Source organism: Amphibalanus amphitrite, unplaced genomic scaffold, assembly GCF_019059575.1.
Source record: "Amphibalanus amphitrite isolate SeventyFive unplaced genomic scaffold, NRLGWU_Aamphi_draft 000087F_arrow, whole genome shotgun sequence".
Classification (NCBI taxonomy): Eukaryota; Metazoa; Arthropoda; class Thecostraca; order Balanomorpha; family Balanidae; genus Amphibalanus; species Amphibalanus amphitrite.
The window spans coordinates 293,472-310,307 of NW_024881583.1; the positions used below are offsets into that span (position 1 = coordinate 293,472).

At 48.2% G+C, this 16,836-nt stretch overlaps 1 protein-coding gene and 1 long non-coding RNA gene across 3 annotated transcripts in view; one reads left to right on the forward strand and one right to left on the reverse strand.

Moving 5' to 3' along the window:
• Nucleotides 1-14,231, reverse strand: part of LOC122379955 (receptor-type tyrosine-protein phosphatase kappa-like) — a 29,078-nt gene extending 14,847 nt beyond the window's left edge. For both annotated transcript variants that reach the window (XM_043362650.1, XM_043362651.1), the window contains exons 1-7: nt 13,581-14,231; nt 11,105-11,220; nt 7,927-8,014; nt 7,559-7,650; nt 6,953-7,087; nt 3,228-3,362; nt 1,963-2,111 (exon numbers count right to left, since the gene is read on the reverse strand). In XM_043362650.1, coding sequence (XP_043218585.1) covers nt 1,963-2,111; nt 3,228-3,362; nt 6,953-7,087; nt 7,559-7,650; nt 7,927-8,014; nt 11,105-11,220; nt 13,581-13,833 — 968 coding nt within the window. In that variant the 5' untranslated portion in view covers nt 13,834-14,231. The remainder of the gene's footprint in view (nt 1-1,962; nt 2,112-3,227; nt 3,363-6,952; nt 7,088-7,558; nt 7,651-7,926; nt 8,015-11,104; nt 11,221-13,580) is intronic.
• LOC122379956 lies at nt 2,098-3,006 on the forward strand. The gene is made up of 2 exons (XR_006256259.1): nt 2,098-2,374; nt 2,727-3,006. It is a non-coding gene; the product is annotated as an uncharacterized LOC122379956 (long non-coding RNA).
• Nucleotides 14,232-16,836: the final 2,605 nt, after the last annotated feature.

Below are 16,836 nucleotides of genomic sequence, written 5' to 3' on the forward strand. Positions count from 1 at the left end.
ATATTGCAACAAAAATATAAACACATTTATATAACTGTCGTCACCGATGTTTGGATGAATCACGCTCCACTCTGACAAATGCGTTCTAATCAGGGAGCGGCTCTAGTCGTTCCATTAAAGGGACCCTCCCACCTTCAAAAAAGTTAATGAATTGGCATGAAAGTGATGTCGCTCGGTTCAGAAAGAGCAAAAACGAATATCTACCAAATTTCATCGAAAAATATTCACCGGTTTTCAAGATATTATACTTTTACTTTTGTTTACTTTTTGGGATCTCCGCTGTTCCTAGCGACTTTATTTGAAAGTGCGGCATTTGTTGCGCGCAAAGCAGCATATACCACCGCGTGCTACAAAACGTTTTAGTCAAACATTTAACGGACGTTCGAAAGCCTGATGACGTCATCAGATTCCCGTAATGGTTAAGAGATAGGGACCACGCTGGTCCCACCCTGCAAGTAAAGGGAAGACATTTCTTGAACACCATAAAGCTGCGGGGGTTGCGACCAGGATAAATGGTGGTTTCTGAGCCTGGCCGCAAACTTGGCTATCTCAACTCAAAACTAATGTTAAGGTGGGAGGGTCCCTTTAATAACACGGCGGGCAGACGGCACCAAGGCCGGTGAGTTCAGTCGTTTGGCCACCCAGCGCCCGCCACCAGCGGAAGCCGCACCCGATGTGTTTACACAACATCGCCGGTGACTTTACGACGCTGTAGGTTGTTATTGATGTTGCTAGAGCAAACTAAAGGCCGCATCCACACGGTGGATATTAACCCTCGCCCGCACATGTTGCCACCCCCCCCCCCCCAGGTAGTCTTTCTGCTCTGCACTCAACATTTTTAGCGCTAGAAGGCTGATTTTTCGTATAGCTGCTCCGCTATCCTTTCTTGATGTCCACTGAAAATTTCAAGTTTCTGTGATTTTTGGTTTTGGAGATATGACCTTGTTTTTCAGGTCATGTCATGACCCAAATGGCCAATTCTCAACATCTTGCGTTTGCCATGGGCCTTGCGAGCTTTTGACACCCTGATTTCGGCCTTTTTTGCCAGTATTACCTCCCACCTATCATGGAACATGTTGTTCGACGATGTACAGGGGTCAAGGTCAGGGTCAAGGTCAACCTAGGTCATCTAAGATAATTGCGTTTTAGGCAAGCTGAATTTATTTTTTTGATTTTTTTGACTGCATTTTTGGTAAAAGCTTCTCAGAGCATGATTTCATGTAATATGGACCCAAAAACAATCGGTACACACATCAGTATACACACAGACACACACACATACAAACACATATAATTGACCTTGACCTAACTTGACCTGAAATGACCTCAGCCGCAAAATTCTGGTCGGGTAGTGTGACAAAGAGGTTCTAGCTGGCCTGGCACCAGAAAACAGCATCGTCATCGGTATTTGATAAGCAGCGCACTTGATATCCAACGGTGACCCAAAACAGCAACATTTTTTAGTTTGACCTGACCTGGAAGGTCAATGACTGACCTGAGAAGGTAAAACTGGGTATCATTGGATTCGTCTCTTCCCAAAGAATCTTTTTGGTCTTTACCGCTAAGCTCTATCTCCAACAGGAACGAAATGGCGCGGGGGGGGGTGGCAACCACCCCCCCCCCCCCATGTGCGTTCTAGGATGGGAAAATGGCATGTGCGGGCGAGGGTTAATGATACATAAAAGTGTGTTTGTGCGTGCGTATACAGGGAACGGTGTTGGTAAGGCTCGTTTGATTATCATCATTCCCCTGGAATTAAGTCATACAGATACATATTTGTATTTGCCTCACTAACAGCTCCAGCCATTGCTCTGATAACAGAACCTTGGCAGCGTCAGTACCCATTGATATTGATTGCCACCCGGCCACCACAATACAAATATGTTGTCTCCCCAAGTGCCAGACAGCAGGTCGGCGACCGCCAGTCCGCGCCCTGGGAAAGTGGGAAAGAAGTTCACTGACCTGCAGTGGACGATGATGGGTCCGTCCAGGTCCGGAACGCGGTTACTCAGGCAGATGCGCATTCGTCTCCGGAACTCGAGGATCGCGTTCGAGAATGGACACGAGTGGCACGGCCATTCGGTGTAATGGAACTGAAGAATCGACCGCTCCTGCAACAATAGACACAAACAATTTATTTCAGCTTTCACAAAAATGCACTTTGAATAGTCTTCTTTAGACTGAGGTTACGCTAAAAATAAAACTGAAACTTCCCCTGCAGAACTGGTTGGACATTGGTTATTCAACATGTAATAGCAAACGGATAGACTTTTACCGATGCTGCTTGTGAGCTATCCATAGCCAAATTACCAGTTGGCCTCGAAATGATCTGCATAACAAAGTTCTCTTGACGCTGGGAAGCATCTTTGCTTCGGTGAGTTGCAATTCTTGTTTTCGGTCGACGGTCTTAACTCAGTTGAAACGAAATTACGTTCGTTTTTTAGTTTCGCCAAGCGTACCAAATCGAGTATCTCCTTTTATTTGTTGTTTTCAACGTCCGCTATATTCCCCACCACCTAATCACATGCTTTCATCCAAAGTTGTTTGCGGATTGCTGTTTATTTAAGCTCACATCCTTGTCTATTTTGGTCTAAATGTTTACGTGGCTATTTTTGCCGGTCTGAAGAGCTGCGCTCTCCGTGGGAGTTGGTGCTCTGACAAACACCTGTCTCTCCCTCTTTCCTCTCGCTCTCTCCTCTGCCTCTCCCTCTCTCCCCTCCATCCAGCCATTGTTTGCTTTGACAGATGCTCCCGACTGTTGGCGTCGGCTCCCTGAGTGGCCCTGGAATCTGAGCAGTCGGCCACACTATGCATCACACCCGGTGGCAGTTGGATAACAAAACAGCACAGAGGTGCAGAGGAAACGCCGCGCCGGTGGGAGGCTCGGCACTCGGGACGATCTTTTCCCCAACGCTGTGTGCCGACAAACAACGCCAGCTCGGTCATGGAACTCCCAAGATTCAAGCAATCCACAAGGTGATACTAAAATAAAATTTGCTCGCGGGCTTTTGGATTTATATTGGCGGAAAGACTTAGGTATTATCTAAACTCGCGAAACCTTTGATGTCACCCGCTCCAACCGTAATGCCAATAAGAAAAAAAAAATGAATGACTCAATATTTTAAAGCAATTCTGGCAGTAGCTGAATGATGTGTGAATTGTGATGCATAGGCTGCGGGAGCGGGAGCTCCGCTAAAAGACCCCTGAAATAGGCCTCCGTCGTTCACCTCGTTGCCGTGGCGCAGACGGATGCTGCGGATGACAAAGTTGGCCAGCTGCTCCTCCTTGAGGACGGTGACGTGCATTCCTCCGTAGGATTCCTCCTTGTCGAGCTGCACCGGCCAGTACTGGACGCACATCACCTGAGAGACAGCGACAGATTGTGTGAAACTATCACAATCATTAGTACTGGTCGCTACATCAATTGTGCGGGACAGGTAGTGCAGTGTACACTGGACGCGCATCCCCGGGCCGGCGACAGGACATGTCACTGACCAGTTTTCCAGTTTGCTCTACTAACCGAATTTCGCAATATAAAGTCGCACCGCAAACGGCATGCCCATTTCGGCTAATAGCATTTGAGCACACATTTTTGCCAAGTGGCTGCTGGGCTAACGCAATATTACGCGACAAACATGTGTTGTTTTCGCTAGTGTCTGTGTGTTATGGCCGTTTTCCGAAGGTCAAAAGGATGTGCCAGGCCAGGCCAGAGTGATGAATGATGAAGAGAGAGAGAGAGAGAGAGAGAGAGAGAGAGAGAGAGAGAGAGAGAGAGAGAGAGAGAGAGAGAGAGAGAGAGAGAGAGCGAGAACGAGAGCGAGAGCGAGAGAGAGAGAGGGAGGGAGGGAGGTAGGGGGAGAGGGAGAGAGAGGGAGAGAGAGAGGGGGAGAGGGAGAGAGAGAGCGTCAGACGCCCGGAGTGCAGCTCGGTCCGGGCCTAAGTGAGTGTGCGTCTCCGCTATCTCAAAGGCCGGGTCAGAAACGTGCCAAAGAAGATTGAGTTTATACTAGACTGCGGAGGCAAGATTACTGCAAGTAGGTCAAGCAGCCATGACTGGCGAGACCGGTAAATATTCGAAGTATTCGATAGGAGGGCAGTTTCCTGAAGATAATTACAATATTTTACATCGGTTGTGAGGAAAGTCAAGTGGCACTACTGCATACAATGTTATGGTTAGGTATGTGTATCAAAGACCTTCAGCATGCTGTACCTCCTGGGTTTACATTCCGCCGCAACTATATGATGATGGTATGGAAACAGTAGGCAATTTAAGCACAACACATTTATGATGGTCCAGCACTTGGAAAGAGTTGTTTGAAGCATGCCGATAAAACCTGCAAGGTTGATTTCACTCACATTGAAATTAGATTTCTTACCAACCTAACGTTCATTATCTGTCTTATAATAATAATGACGTGGGACATAAATGACCGTAACATGCCTGTTGACTCTCATCAATACCATGGATAAACCTATTTGGCGTCAACAGTTGATCGTTATCACGGCGATATATTTTAGCTGTTTACATGTGGTGCTATTTGCCCAGGTGTTGTTAATCGCTGGTGATAATTGCCTCCAGAAAGACCATCTGTCCACACGGTGTCAGCAAACACAGCTGGTCTTCCTCCCAAGTCATTAACAGATGCGCCATTAACACGTGGTGATGACTGCTTAACTGCTCCGGAAAAATGGTGTGTACTAGGGTGTCTCGAAAGTGGGGTCAAAAAAATTAATTCACTTCCTATAGCAAAAACCACTTGCATCTAGCCTTATTATGACATGAAATGATGATTAAAAAATTTTCATTTAATGTTAAGAACCAGCGCACCTCGTCTATTGTAACCCTTTCCTGACAATTTCAGGCGTTGCAGTCTCCATAGGCTTTCTTCGGTGTTATTCTCACGTAAACCGTGTAAATGCGTTCTCGCTTCAGCTTGCGATCTTTCAACGAATCAATACATTTGTTGCATAAACATTTACTAAAACACTTTCCTAGCGCAACATATCCAAAAATTGCTACCTGAGTGATAATCATCCTGCTGACAGTAGGTTATGCTAAAAGCTAATATCCATGTCGCTGACGAGGTAAAATGCAGTAAGAATGCCAACACACATGATATACGGCGTTTTCTACGTTTCTGTCTTGCTCTTGAGCGCACTCCATTCCAATTTTTTTGTCCGGATAAGTGGGAGGTCGAGCCTTGACTTCGCACGGCTGACAATGATATCGGCCGTCATGGCCGACACGCTTCTGCGACACTCTTCTGCGCTAGCAGCATTCCTCTGCTTCAGGAATCATCGGAGAACATCGCTTCTCCACGGAAGCTGCGTGCGAGGAAGACTAGCGGATCCAGATTTGCATTTTTTGGGGGGGAGGGGGCAACTCATGTACCTAGGAGCCAAACCTAGCGTAACCCCAAATCCTATTTTCTCATCGGATTTAGGCCAGTTATTTTTCGTCACAGCCCTGACACGATGAACATTTTTTTTTTAATTAGAAAGAAAAAATATAGAAATGGTAACCCACCCGACCCATGCCTTTATATCACTTTGTATAAACACTTCACATTGCTTTTGTCGACCAGTTAACCCGCTCCGGGTCGATGCTTGGCGCAACCTTTGCGGGCCGGGAGGTGGTAAAACACCCCCTGTTTAACTCGGCTCCTGGGCCACGCACTGATTGAACTATGTTTCATTATCGTTGGGGGGGGGGGGGGCAAACAGGCCACTTTAGGCCTTTGAGGGGGCATAGCCCTAAATGCCCTCTCCCTGCAGATCCGCCAGTGTAAGAGACCATTGGAGATGGAGGAAGCTCTGCTGGGTGGACATTCAGGACCGGGACCACGGTCTGGTTACGGGTACTTGGACCGGGCTTTGCCATGGCCTGAGAATGAATGAGTAACTTCACCACCAATGCATACATCGACAGTCGACACCATCACGAGAGTTCAATCAACACTGGCGCGGCCGCAGCCCCTCGAGGTGAAACTCACCAAGCCTCCAGGCGGCAGCGGGCGTCGTTCTCGTCCTCGGCAAGTGGCAAGTAGGCTCTGGACACGAGACAGCTCACAATTGTGGCTTGGGTACTATGATTATGGTTAGAGCAGACGAAAGTTATCACTGTGCTGCTGCCGCGGTCGGGCTCGAGGGGCTCGAGTGTCGACTAGGCGTCTGTGGCGCTAGCGTGTCTGGTCCGAGTTCCGACTGAGATTATGGGCTGGTGCCGGCCGTGGTTTGCCCAGAGTTTAGCTGCGCTGAAGCGAAGGTCGCATTACAGGCGTGACTTTAAAAAGTGTATCGACAACGTCTACACTAAATAAAGCCAATTAACTACTGACCTGAAACTACGCTTAAACTCTTCACCCACGAACTCTGCCTGAGACTTTCGTGAAAACCACCGTATTATTACTGCCACTAACACCAAGCAAAACCAATGGAGACTGCAACGCCCGAAAAGTAGGTGCAAGCTTTTGGAAATCGCGACTGCGCTTGTTGAAGACAATGGCTCATAATTTTTTAATTGCGATTTTCGAAACCAGCAGACTCGATTGCAAATGTTTTGGGCTATAGGCATGTCAACTTTATTTTTCGAGACACCCTAGCTGTGTACCTACCTAGAACAGTAACAAACGAAGCGCGCATTCCTGCTGTAAAACAGCGTTTCTTCTGGCTGGTAAGCGAGAGATGGATAGATGGTCGGTGTTGTGAACGTTAAATGTGAAGTTCTGAAATCTGAATGCTCATAACAATCCCAATGTCACGGTGCCTCCAGCCTATAAGTGTCATACAAAGTGGTCGAAAAAGTAGATAAGACTGCAACCTTTTTGGCTGTTAACACCTTCGAATAGCGAGAGTATGTCAAGTGCCAAGAAGTACAAGTCCAATCGCGCTTCCACGCTCAATCGCAAAAGGCACTCGTATTCCGTAAGCGCACCTGTCCTATCTGACTTACCTTTATGAAGTCGAACGTTTTTGTGAGCATGACGATGCAGGGCGACCGCTCCTTCCAGACCATTCGCCACAGGTCGGGCACTGTGCGCTCGTTCGGTCCCTGGGTCACGATGTACGCGTTCGGCTTCAGCAGACTCTGCCGACGCCAAAACGGACAAATCGAGTCACAATACATGAATCACGAACCGTTAATCAAGGTATCACGGGACGGATGACAAACGGACGAACGAGCTACAGCAACGACCGAGAGAACAGAAGAAGTAATGGAGCAGCTGACAGAGACAATGGCTTGGTCGGAGTTGTACAGAAAAACGGACAGATGAACAATCCTGGCACACATTGAGAAACGGATAGTTGGACGAATTGGAGGCACATGAAAAACAGCCCTGACAAACTGAGGAGCACATGAAAAAGGAACAGCCGAAGGGCGGGGACTGCATACCGTGGAACGGGAAATTGAACGGTAGCCGAACCAGACAGATCGACAACGTCTTCGTGAGCTAGCTGCATGAAAATATCGCTGACATACACCTATTACAATGCAATGCCATGAACAGCGCGCTGCCAGCAATTTTAGCCGACGAGCCGCGCCTCCCCGGTCCCTCACGTCCACGTAGGAGGCGTTGATGTAGTCGGACTCGATGGAGTCGGGTGAGTCAGGGTCCCGCCGCGGCTCCAGCACCACTCGGTTGTAGTCATCTGTGGCACCAGAACAGCATGAGTGACTCGGGAGTCAGTATACTCACAGCTCAATTGAAACTGATATTCAAAATTGCATGGCGGCCGTAGTTGAATGGATGAGTCTACGAAACGAATTCAACGAGTAAATTGAGGCAGACGATTATATTGGCTGTTCAAACATTTGGAGGGGGGTTCGGACTTACATAATACTAAATCAACAAAAATTACATCATTCCTGCTGATGTGAAGCAATGATACTTAATGGAGAGGGTGGATAAAAATGCTATTACTTACAAGGAACGATGCGATGATTCTGATTTTTGGTCTCATTGCACGTCTTCATGCCATGTCTTGTGGGATGTGCCTCCACCCGTCCCGCGTGCTGAAAAAGGATGCAACCGATTCAGTTGAAGTTTTAAGCTAGTTTCTAATCAGTAAAGCCAGCATAGTAAACGGCAATGTCTGATAAAACCTATATTCCCTGTGTGTGTATTACGAAAACCCGACATACACCGAACCACGCACCCGATAAATTTTCATATTTACTTTGCTAATAAGGATGCGTTTTCAAATTCAATGAACCTTCAATGGTCTTCAGCCGTGAGCTCATGCCTATCTGTGTGGTATACAAGCGTTGTCTCGTATTACGCAACTGCCTGGCAAAGCGGGTATAATTTAAGCCAAGAACATGAGACGCACGGTTTTTAGTCACGGCGTGCCAGCGATAGATAGTTCGGCGTCAGTCTCGTGTTTGTCATCTGTGATGTAAGCGTGCTGCTGACAGGCCTGTCATCGAGCCCCGCGAGCGGTAACTCAACAGGTGGACTGTTTGCCTTGTCAGCAGGGGAGAGAGAAAGAGAGAGAGAGAGAGAGAGAGAGAGAGAGAGAGAGAGAGAGAGAGAGAGAGAGAGAGAGAGAGAGAGAGAGAGAGAGAGAGAGAGGAGAGGGAGAAAGAGAGGTGGAGGAAGAGGAAGAGAGAGAGAGAGAAAAAGAGATAAAGGGAAAGAGAGGGAGAAGGAGAGAGAGAGAGAGAGAGGGAGGGTGAGGGAAGATACTGAGAAAGAGGGATAGGTAGATGGGCACTGGGCAGACAGGAATGGAGACAAGCGGTTGAGTGAATGAGAGGGGAAGGGGGCGTTTGTGTTTAATTGCCGGACGTCGTCACTGTGTGTAATGTGAGCCGTTCACTCTCCATCGGACCATTCCAATCTCGGTGGTCCGAGACAGCGAACCACTGAGACCGCTGTGTTTGACGCTAACGGAGGTATGCGCGGCACGCGAACACCGCTCCTGACGTAACCAATTCCGAACTCGCCGCTGAACTGTGGACACTGAACACTCAACCGAGCGCACTTGGCGACGAAAGTTCCCGTGAGCCGCAGCGCGACCCGGCTGGATAGACGATACGTCTCCGCAGACGGCGTCCATCGACAACAACACTAAATATTGAGGGTCGGGCCACACTGAACCTGTGACGTCAGCTCGGCCAGTCAGCTGCTGCTGACGTCACTGGTCCGTGACGAACACGGCGCTGCGGTCCCGAAAAGGTGCCGAGAGACACCCCGGGCACCGGAACCGGCCGTGACTCACACACTGCTGCCAACAAGAGTGAGCGTGTGTATACGCTGCGGCCGCGCCGGCGAGAGGAAAATAGACAGACGGACAGCGGTGACTGGTGTTACGCTATGTATTTATAGACTGGGCGGAATGTGGAGACCTCTCCTACTTGCATAGATTGCCCTGCTCCGAACACATACGCCATGGTAAGTTGCATGGCCTGCCAAGCTGCCGAACGCATGCTTCAGAAGCCAAACACTTATCGACAGTCGCGGCGGCAGGCCGGCCTCGGAGCGGCATCGACAGCCCCTGATCCACTGATCTGACACCCCATCCACACGGGTGGCCTGAATACCGGGGGCGCCGAGCGGGCCACACCTTCGCTGTTTCGCCGCCCGGTGTTGCAACACTCTGCTGGCAGCCGGGTGCCACTGGTCACCGATCAGCGGCCAGCGGCCGTCACCGCGGCTGGGCCGCTTCCAGCGCAAACACTAACCTCATGCGCACTGGGCACTGCGACACGGCTAGTCGGAGTTGGCCGTCTGACGATCCAGGAAATGTCCAGACGACTGGAGGCGATGGGCCAGAGTCAGGTGCTACTCGAGTCGAACGGCTTAAGATGCTTGCTGGGTGGTCAGCAATAGGTCAGGTGTGGCACTCAAATTGCACCCTAAGGATCTCGAGGCGGCTGAGAAACGTGTAAGTCAGTGAAGCCTAAAGTGTGTGGAAGCGACTTGGGTGGTAACCGTCTCTCATAATGTGAGTAATACTTTGTGAGGTCATCAAAGCACGCAGTGTGCTGTTTGATGCTATCAACCTGGCGGATATGTGCCTACATTTGACCTAAATCTGTAGGAGACCAGAGAGAGTTGAGGACGCCCGTGTTATCCCAGCGAAATGAGCTGCTTCAGAGCGCGGTATCGGACGACGGTCTGTCTGATGTGAATCCAACCATAGCAGACCACTTTCAGAGAACGACAGCCGACATTAAACACGCTGAGGCTAGTACGCAGTGGAGGATGTTAACTACCCGTTTGATAATGTCAAAAGGGCTCTGATATGATCCCAGAAACAAGACTGCAAGGCAGAATCCGTATCCGGCAGCGTCTGGAACACAGGAAATGGGTAGCTGACGGATGCTTACTAACTGGACAACACTTTTCGTTTTAAATTTACTGTTTTTTTATTTAAAAAAATACACACACATTCCGAACCCTTATGGAGCTTGGTGGTCGGTGGTGGTATCGGGCCTTACCTATGGAGTATCGTCGACCAAAGATAAGGATGGGCCGCAACTCAAACGGCGAAATGCAATTACATTTTTTTATGGCTGTTAGTGCCTTCGAGGGTAAAATCTGAGGCACAATGGACGAAAAAAAGTCGTTTGAACAAGACGTTATATAAAAACGCGCGTGCCTAGGCTCAGGCACAAAAACGACACTGTCACGCACGACTACTGGCTGCAACTTTATTGAACTGTCGGGATACGACGGCCGCATTGCATCGATCATTTCGAGACTCCAGAGCTCATGCATTTCCACAAATCCCCGTCCGGACCGGTACCTTTTTCCGGCACTGGTTGCCAGCGCTCTCGGTGTGACTGTATGTCTGGACGCGGCCAGCCGTGGCCGGCCCGGCCCGGGCCCGCTGCCAGGGTAGTTTGGCTCCGAGTGGCGACTGCCGGGGTGCGCCACAGACGCCACTAATTGGACCGAGAGCCGCCGGAAACGGCCGCTTCCGGCGCCAGGCGAGCATTGTTGGAGCGACTGCTGACAGTTTAAGGACGTCTGTAGGTGTGTAAAAGGACCGTGCGTGGGTAGAAAGGAGGGCAAATGACAGCAGTGGCGCAGTCATAAACGTGAGTAAATGGAACGCCGGTGGGTGAGAACTTCTAGCATGGCAACACAACTCTTACCTGAAATTCGACTTTGAAGAGTATCGGATATTTTCTGTGCTGCTCACAGTACTTGATAAAGTTGTTTTTCTCTATCGGTTTCCTCGGGATAGCACGAATGGCTTTGTCCTCTTCCGCTGTGAAGAAAACATCGGTAAAATTAACGATATGTGTCTTCGCTGTCAGCATTCAAACCTTAAAAACATGACTTAATATGCTCCGTGAATTGATTATTTTCATGGTTCAATGCTCTAAATCATGACAATTGTATCATAGTCATAGACCATGCTGGGCTTTTACTTTTCTTTTTAATCATTACCTATGTATAAAAGTGACACATTTGAACGTAAATAAAACACCGTCTTTCTTCCAAGAAAAGCAACATACTAAAGTTATTTCAGAACCGGAAAGATGCTGAGGCTGAGTCCATCTCGACGGAGAGCCCACCTGCAGGGACAGGCCATCTGGAAACGGTCACCCCATTCTGCACGTGACCAATGAGGTGGTAAGAAGCCTGTAGGTTGTAAGCAATTATAGATCTCGGACTTCTCTTCGCAAATCCAAGCGAAATTCGGAGTTTTTATCACTAAGGTAGCTTGATGATTTAACATAATAGACTAATAAAGCGGCATGCTATTGAGGGTATGATCGCGTCTAATTGCTGACATTCAGTGTCTAATTTATGTCAGGTAGTAAATCGTGAAGCTTTATTCCTGTCGTGTTTGTCAGATGACCGTTTTAAATAACCTTAGAAGATGAATTTATAGCGACATTTATTAGGGTATACAAACAACTGACGAGCTATCAGGGTCACATGTGTCTTCATTGGAGAGATTATTACCGCAAAGTTTTAACCATCGCCAGGACAGGGCCTTAATTCCATAACACGGACGGCCAGGGGTAGATTGGTACGACGGAAAAATTTCGCTAAAACGGTTCACAAGTTTTCGCTTAAAACTTTTTATCTAATTAAGATATAAAAAATAAAAGCACCACTGAACTCAGCACGTCCGTGCGCATCGAATGGTATATTTTGCTACAAGTTTAAGGGATCTTAAAATTTTCCTAATTTTTTTAAGTGATCTTAAGTTAATTAATTAAGTTCAAGTTAACCAAATTGCACCATATGGCATATCATTCGATTCGGCTGATCACAAGAAACACAACGACACCATTTTTGAAGGTCTCACTTTTGAAGCCTCATTGTGTGCGAAGTTATTAGCAAAGACGTAGTTTCACCTCATTTGACCTCAGATGACTTGGCCTAAGTGTTTTTTTTTTCAGCAAGCAAACGCTGAATTCATCTTTAACGGAGCTAAAACAACACAAAAATGTTGAATTGGAGTACATTTTTACGATTGGAGCAATTCAGACAAATTTTCTGATAATTTATCGTGACCTCTAGATGACCTCAGGTCACCCAAACTTTGAAAACCTGGATGGAGGTTATACAACTCGGTGAGCTTAGCATATCCTGCCAGTTTGAATCAAATCGATGAGCAACTCTAGATTTCATTGACAAATAGCGTATTTTCAGTGCCATTTTGACCATGTACCGGTTTTTGTGACCTTGTGACCTGACCTGAGGTCACTGGAACACCAAACTCTTATGTCACGTCACGTGTCAAATGGCTGCCCAGTTATGTCTGAAATTTGGTGGCCCTAAGTCGTACGGTTCTTAGTCGTACGCTATCAACGATAGGCTCAGCGATTCCGTTGCCGCTATTATAGTCCAATTTTACCCTGACATTGTACCGGTTTTGGTGACCTGGTGACCTAACCTAAATGACAGAGACCAAAGTTTCAGGGAAGGTGCAAAAACACTGCCTCAGAGGGTATGCCAAATTTGGCGGCGCATTTGCGAGAACCTTGGGGGGGGGGTGTGTGCATCAACCCCCTGGGCCGGCGAGGGATAAGCAAAGTAAATACGCAAAGCAAACATATTACAATACATAAGTCCCATTTTGTTCAGTTTTTACTAGTAATACGTAAGCATTAACTTGTTCATTTGTCGATGGTAAATGTCCTTAAATAGCATTTGCACCGTCGTCGCAATGATCGAGAACGTGTTATTGTTGTTTGACTCAAAAACTGTTCTGGCCTACTTTGATTTCGATTAACGACGTTTACCTAACGTTATGAAAAGTGGGTTAAAGAGTTTTGTCTGACTTGACTTCCCCAGATGTCATACTTTACGTAAATAAGTTCGCTATTGTTCCATTCATAATACTTAAGCAATATAAATGCACTTCTCTTTAGTTAAAATATTTGCTTTATTCACAAGAACGTTTTAATCGTTTCTTCTTTTATCAGCTATCAATAAAAGGCATTCCATCATTCCATCTGACGGGTAGATAAATGGAAACAACTGCTTTCCAATAATTCCTAATGAATGTGCTGTGCAACTGGGAATAGGGACCACTCCCATCATGGTAAGTCGCTCCCGCCCATCAGCACACCCGACCGGAGGCCGTGTCGGCCCGTGAGTTTCACTGACCGATGGGGATGAGTCCGCTGTTGAGCATGGTCAGCTGTATCCGACCCGGCAGCGCGCTGATCGAGCTGCTCGCTGTGTCCAGGTACTTGTTGTGCTTCTTGGGCTTGTTGGAGTCGCTGAGACGGGGTGCCGAGCGCGAGCGGCGGCCCCGCTTTCTGCGGCTGACAGTGCTACTCTGTCTGGAGACCATACCGCCGGCGGGCGGCGGCTCCAGGGTAGTCCGTTCGACACTGTGAGAGCGCAGCTCGACCATGGCAGCGCCTGATCGCCGGAGTCCACAAGTGTGGGAGAGCTCACCTCACGGTGCGAAACCCAAGGACCGAGAGCGGAGAGAGGTATAAACAGAAACGACCCGTGACCTTCAGCTATAAAGTATTGTCGTGTCCGGACGCTGGCACAGATCACCACTCCGCAATGTTCACTGAAATCTCACAAAGCCTCTTAGCCTTTCTCGAGCAATGAACCTCCCGCAGCACCGTGCAGCCTCACTCTGTGTGCGTCACGAGCGGGGAATATCACGGAGACACGTCCCCTGTCGGCCTGCGCCGCTCACTGCCGACAGCAGACAACTGCATCGGTTCGACGTCTCTCGCGTCTCGTCGGTCCCGGCGCCCCGCCGTCGGCAGGGGCAGCTCGCTCGGCCGACGGTCCGACGGGGCAGGGCGCCACGCCGACCGACGACCGCCTATTCCTGGCCCTGTGACCGGCGCCAGCGATCGCCGGTGAGCCGCCTGCCAGCGCTCCTGTCCGGTCACAGGCCTCCGGGTCACACCGGGTCACAGCGGGACACTAAGGGTCACATGGGGTCACAGCAGGGGCACAGCAGGGGCACAGCGGGATCGCAGCGGGCTTACTGAGGAATCACATTGTGAGGCAAGCAGTAGCTGTGTTGTTACGGCTGACAGTTGAGACATTCCATTTTTTTTTCACTGATGATGTGTCTTGTAATAACATTTATTTATATTTCCTCAGGTTGGAGACAGAGAGAGAGAGAGAGTCAGTCGGTTGTAGGGCGTGGGGAGGATGCCGGTGATGCAGAGGGGTGCGGCAGCTCCCTGCTGACCTTGGCACGGGTACGCGGAAAGGGGCGCAGCTGTGAGACTAATAGGCGACAGTCGTGTCCCCGGCCCTGATTGACGTCGACTGATGTGGCCGTCCGGCCCCCGGGACACCGGTCGTCAGGTGGTAGGTATCCAGACGGGCTGGCCTTGGAATGGAGCGCCAAGCAGCTGCAGCCGTCCCCGTAAATGACGCAGGAGCGGGGACAGAAGATAACACATGTGTTTCAGCAGTCAATTTAAAGTGACCATCCCACCTTAACCCGCGCCCCGTTGGGCTCTGCCGAGCAACGCGCCCCGTTGGGGGGGGGGGGCCATTTTGGCCCCCCCCCCCTAAGATCTCGAGAACCACGCAACCTAGCGACAAGCGGCAAACGGTGTTGGATAGCCCTATCAGGGAACTACCTGTGACCCAATTTTATTGACCTAGGTCAAACCGATGACGTCACAGGTCAGGTCAAAGGTCCAATTTTCACCGTTTACAGGCATTTCAAGAAATGCGTTGTAAAATCGAGTCAAATGCATTTCATTGAAAATCATCGATGGGGAAATGTTCTTCAAACACATATTTTGCTATTTGAGGTCACTGATACCAGGTCAGGTCACAGAGGTCAGGTCACTGGGGGGTCACAATATGAAAGTGTCGTGTGATACATGTTTTATGGTCCATTTTACATGACAAATGCGATTATGTGGGTCAGGCAGCCTTTGGGGCCAGCTTAGGTCACGTTTTGGTCAAGGTCAGGTCAAGGTCAGGTCAAATTAGGTCAAATTTCAAAGTTGATATTTTTGCATAAAATGGGTATTGAATCGATGCAGCTCGTCACGGGGAGTTCAATGGCGGTCTTTGTTTTGCCGTACGTCGTCTAGAATCGCTAAACATTGAGTTCAAAAATTTGACGTCATCATTTTGAACAGTTTTTTCGCTATAACTTGGCCAAAAAACGAGATATCGATCTGAAATTTGGTATGTATATAGAAGAGCGCACGGACTATCATATATCCGGTTTTTTCGAAATTCGGAAACATTTTGGATTTTTTAAAAGTTTTTCTAAAAAAATCATTTTTTTGAATTTTTGGGGGTCAAAAACCCAAAATTTTGAAAATCCGAGATAGCAGTTTTGTAGCGCCGCTTTTTGTCTACTAGACCATATAAAGAACTTTGAAATTGCTTGATAACTGTAGATTTGGTGAGCGTTTAAAGATTGCATGTTTTTTGCTCATTTTCGCTCGAACATGACCTCAGTTTGACCTCAATAACTCCTGACCTAAGGTGACCTAAGACTTGAAATTTGGTGTGAAGGTGTCAAATTGATGCCCGGGAAGGTACTGAAAATTTGGTGGCGCTGCGCGCCGCCGTTTTCTTGCTATTTAGGAAAAACCACAGGGGGGGTCAAAATGGCCCCCCCCCCAACGGGGCGAGGGTTAACATTAGTTTTGAGTTGAGATATCCAAATTGGTGGCCATGGCCTGCAAATACCGGTTTGGACACTCACAACATCGAAAAATGCCTTAAGTCGGAGATATGGAATTTCAAACTTGCAGTTTTCGGATTCTAAGGGGCTAATGCATTAGAATGCCCCCTTAGAATTTGTGACGTCAGCGGAGATCTAACGATTTTTAAATCTTAGACTAAAACCATCGTTAACACGTGAAGGTATACACTGCTTTGCGCGCAACCTGCCGCACTTCAAGGCTGCCAAATTATTGCTTCCAAATAAGTCGCTAGGAACAGCGGAGATCTTAAAAAGTAAACAAAAGTAAAAGCCTAATATCTTGAAAACCAGTGAATATTTTTTCGGTGAAATTTGGTAGATATTCATTTTTGATCTTTCCGAACCAAGGGACATCACTTTTATGCCAATTCATTAACTTTTTTGAAGGTGGGAGGGTCCCTTTAAAGGAAAAGGGCCACCTATTGAAACTGAGATAGCCATCTTGTAGCCCGTGTCCGAAAACCAGTCTGTCTACCTCCTTACGGCCGATTTCGGCCTCCATTCGTAGTTATCGGCAATTTTAAAAGAAAATACGCCAGGAATGCGTCCTTATCCCAGGAATGCGTTCCTATCCGACAATACAGCCACCCGCGGCGAGGCTTTGGTTTTTTACCAATCAGCTCCAACCAGCTCAGCTTTAACCAATCAGCTTATCTGACACAATCCGACGAGTCTGTCTTCTGAACGCTGATTGGCTTGAGT